Here is a 4,467-nt window from a genome sequence, read left to right as displayed (position 1 = left end):
CCCGCCTGCCCGGCAGCTCCCAGATCCGGGCCACGGACCGTACTCCCAAGGTCCGCTCCAGCCTCACACAGGAGACCCGCGGGGCTGAGACACCGCAGGGCGCAGAGTGTCACCCCTAAACTAGACCCGCCACCACCCCGGGCGCCCTCCCGGCGCCCCCGCTGCTCCCACCTTCCACTGCGGGGGGGCAGGCAGCCGCCTCCGCAATCCCACGTAGCTCAATAAATAGCGAGACCTGCGTTCGCAGCAGGGCGCACACCCGCACCCGTGCATAAGTTAAATAAATATGACACCCTCCATCACTTAGGAGGGCGGACATAAATACACATAAATATTAATTAGGACCACGAGAAATAAATTAACGGCGCGCCGCTCCCCCCGGGGCTGGTCCCGGCCGGCGTCGCCGCTGTAGTGTGCTGAGTTCGAGTCCTCAAGTCCCAGTTTGGGATACGCGCTCGCGCACCAGGTACTCTGGTGTTTCTCGGTTGTTTCGGATTCGCTACGGAGGGGTCGAGGTTAGAAGGCGGCCGGGTGCTGCTGAAGGAAAGCGCTGAGGTCCAGCGCGTAGTCCGAGGGCTCGGTGGTCAGATTGAGGGGCTCGAACGAAGACCGGCGGCGCGGCGGCGGGTGGCGGGGCCGCGGCGCCGGGCGCGTCCTCCGGGGCCAGGGGCGCGGGCACGCCGTCTTCGGCCATCAGGATCTGGCAGAAGATGACGGCCAGCAGGAGGAACAGCAGCCTTTTGGCGGGGTTCCGCTCTTCAGCGGGCAGCTGGCGCCGGACCTGAGGGACACGAAAAGGGGACAGTCAGATCCCAGTCCTGGCGGTCTGTCGTCCTCCCGCGGCGACCGGTTGCGCCCTCCCGGCAACACTCACCACTCGAGGGTAGAGGACCCTGCGGCTGCGCTTGCGGGGCCCGCGGAAGGAGCTGGGGCGCGCCGTGGGAGCCCCCGCGGGCTCCGGGAGAGGATCGAAGGTGAAGATCTCGGGGCCGGAGCCCCGCCGGGGTCCCTGGCTGGCGGAGGGGGCGGGGCTCGGGGCCCGCAGGACAGTCATGGTGGGGAGAGAGCTGCGAGAGTGACACATGGCGAGCGGGAGCGGAGCGCGGGCTGTGCAGGCCCTCGGCCGGGCACACCTATTTATGCACTGGCCGGGGGGCGGGCCCTCGGCCGGCTCCTCCTCCTGCAGGGAGTCGGCAGCGGAGCAGGCTGGAAATTCCGACGATTAGCAAAGGGAGTGGGTGGAGACTGGAGCGGGGGGGGCCAGCCCCTGGCGCCCCGGCGCCATCATGAGTTAGTCGTGAGAGGGGGTGGGTGAGCGCCGCGCTGCAGCCACATGTCAGGGCCGGTGGCAGCTCCAGAGGGGCCCCTCGCGGTTGAGGGGATGGAAGCCACAGGACTCCACCACCCGGCAGGCAGGAGGGCTTGCATAAGAGCTGGCCACCCCGTGGCCAGCAACGTCAAACCATAGCCACACGTGCACATCCACACACTTGGAGGCACGCACAGAAACACAGTCGGGGGAGGCCATGACGGAAGCAGCCACAACGACTAAGAGCAATAGCACACATGCACACACAGACAGGCCTGCCCGCCTTCGCACATGTGAAACACACGTGTGCACATACCATGTAACACGACACACGCGCACACACAGCAAAGGTGCCAAAACTATATAGGGACCGTGCAGTAAAGCTACCCACTTAGATACATGCAGAAATACTCAGGGACAAGCAGGTGGCATAGTGGTTATGCCACTGGACTCCCACCATGGTTCACTGCGGTTCAAGTCCTGGACCCAGTGACTTGAAACTCATGCCAGGTGCATGTGTGTGTGTGCGTGTGTGCCCATAATCCTGAGGAGAAGGGATTGTGGCATGGCCATCCCTCCTGGGGAGTGATTTCTCACTTTTCTGTCTCTCTGTCTCTTGAGCAAGTGCACACACTCTAGAAAAAGTCTAAGAAGAATAAATACTCAGGGACCAGCAGGTGGCGCGGTGGTTAAGGGCGCTGGATTCCCATATGGCCAACCACGGTTCAAGTCATGGACCTGGCAGCTTGCTTTCTTGCTTTCTCTCTCTCTCTTCCTCTCTCTCTCTCTGTCTCTAAATAAATAAAGTTAAATAAAATAATTCTTAAAAAAAAAAAAGAATAAATACTCAGGCAAAGATTGGTACAAAAGACCACAAGATACAAAGGCCAGAAGTTAGCAGCCACTCAGCTTTGTCTTGCGTTGTACGGATCAAATAACAAAACTGATGAGATGGTTAGAAATGGTGGGACCAGCAGTTAGTGTAACGGCTATGTCGCTGGACTCCCATATAGTCAACTGTAGTTTGAGTCCTGGGCCTGGTGGCTTAAACTCACGCCGGGCGCGTGTGCGTGCATGTCCAAGATCCCGAGAGGAGAATGGAGGAGAAGGCATTGCGGCGTGGCCATCCCCCTGGGGGGTGATTTCTCACTTTCTGTCTCTCTGTCTCTCTCTTTCAGGAGAGTGCACATGCTCTATAGCAAAAACCTCTCAAAAAAAAAAAAAAAAAAAAAGGTTAGAAATGGTGAAAAACCTCTCAAAAAAAAAAAAAAAGGTTAGAAATGGTAAGACTTGGGACCAGCAGTTGGTGTAATGGCTATGTCACTGGACTCCCGTGTAGTTGACCATGGTTCAGTTCCCGAACCCGGTGGCTTAAACTCACGCCGGGCGCGTGTGCGTGCATGTCCAAGATCCCGAGAGGAGAATGGAGGAGAAGGCATTGCGGCGTGGCCATCCCCCTGGGGGGTGATTTCTCGCTTTCTGTCTCTCTGTCTGTCTGGCAAGCACATGCGCCCTATAGCAAAAACCTCTCCAAAAAAAAAGAAGAAGAAATGGTGAGACTTTAACAGATGTTGCCATGTTGGTTATACATGGGAGGGCGTTGCACAAATGTCGCAATAACATCACTCTTGGAGTTAAGACAGACTTGGCACACTTTCATAACTGCCTTAGAGACATCGGCTCATGGTGACAGAATTTGAAGTCCTTTGAGCATCGGCCTGTGCCCGGTCCCTTGTTAAAGGCAGTGCTGAGAACCCTGAGGTCAGCTCACTGTGAATGCTGTTTGCTGAGGGAGGCAAGCCAGGGAACAGCTCTGGGGACCTTAAGCTCTGGCGTGGGGAGGGGACCGTGACTAGCGGAACTCTCTTGAGGGTTCTAAGAAAACTGAGCACTAGGTGTTAAGGGGACCCCAAACAGCTAGTGTTCATTCACCTCTGGTTAACGATCGGGGAGGCGTCCAGAAGAGCGCGTTTGAGATGACCCTGAGCAGTGGGTGGGTTATGACAAATTGGGACGTGGAGGATGACTGTGAGAAAGAATGGGATCAGCAAAGGCCTTCATCTGGAAAAGTACAGGATGTGTTTGGGGAATCACAGGAAAAACAATCTCAGAGGAAGTTTCCTGTAAAGCAGGGGTGGGAGCTGATAATGCTGGAGAGGAGCAGGGCAGAGTGGAGAACGGAGCTGCTGCCAGGCCTGGGTTAGACTCCCGGCCGTGGAGCTTGGGGCTCCGAGGTGCCCTGAAAGGAGCTCAGTCCAGCCTGAGCACGGCTGAGCTAGGTGTGCCATGCAGCCAGAGACCGAGGCAGAGCACGGGGGCTGCTGGAGGGCCCGGGCAGCAGGTCACAAGGTCGGAAAAGGTGGCCATGAGACACGGCCCCAGCCTCAGTTTGCCAAGTTTGGCTATGATGTGGGTGTCATTAGGGGAAGAGAGCTAGGGAGGGATGTTTACTGACAGGGTAAGGAAGAAAGATCAAAGACATTCTCCACAGGGTCTTTAGTCTTTTTTCTTTTATTTATTTAATTTTTTGCCATAGGGCATGTGCTCTCACTAGAAAGAGACAGAGAGAGACAGAGAAAGGGAAAGTGAGAAATCAACCCCCCACCACCAGCATGGAAGGTCACGCCACAGTCCCTTCTCCTCCATTCTCCTTCCGGATTTTGGGCACACATGCTTAAGTTTCAAGCTACCAGGTCCAAGACTCGAACCACGGTTGACCTCGTGGGAGTCCAGCTCCTTAAGTACCATGCCACCTGCCGACCCCTCAACAGGGTCTTCATGCCGTAATCCATGCCCAGCCTTAGCCGGTCCAGGTCACAGGCGTGCGTGCATGTACCTGGCGTGTGCACATGTTCTGGAAGCTTCCCACGTGGGCCCAGGTGCACTCTCGCCGCACCACTGCCGGCTCCTGCCTTTGCCCTCTCACCGTAGCAAGCCTGCGCTCAGGTGAGCACACACGTGACCTCTGCCCTGGGAGGCTGCATTACACACGTGGCGTGTCCTCCGGAGAGCCCAGTGCGGAGGCTCGTAGGTAGTGCCGGCACAATAACCGTGTTACAGGAAAGAACTACATGCACACTGGCGGGTCATCCCAAGGTTCTGAAACATGGATACGCTCCGCCCAACTCCCCATACACATTTACAATATCATTTTTGCT

General features: G+C 57.0%; 1 protein-coding gene across 1 annotated transcript; it reads right to left on the bottom strand.

Moving 5' to 3' along the window:
- Nucleotides 1-7: 7 nt before the first annotated feature.
- Nucleotides 8-1,126, bottom strand: IER3 (immediate early response 3). The gene is given in 3 exon segments (XM_006146306.3): nucleotides 8-615; nucleotides 617-781; nucleotides 875-1,126. Coding segments are annotated over 3 exon segments (474 nt in total). The 5' UTR covers nucleotides 1,085-1,126; the 3' UTR covers nucleotides 8-516.
- Nucleotides 1,127-4,467: the final 3,341 nt, after the last annotated feature.

Source organism: Tupaia chinensis, unplaced genomic scaffold (assembly GCF_000334495.1).
Source record: "Tupaia chinensis unplaced genomic scaffold, TupChi_1.0 Scaffold000176_1, whole genome shotgun sequence".
NCBI lineage: Eukaryota > Metazoa > Chordata > Mammalia > Scandentia > Tupaiidae > Tupaia > Tupaia belangeri.
Note: the sequence above shows the minus strand (reverse complement) of the source record. Positions and strands in the feature narration are given on the sequence as shown.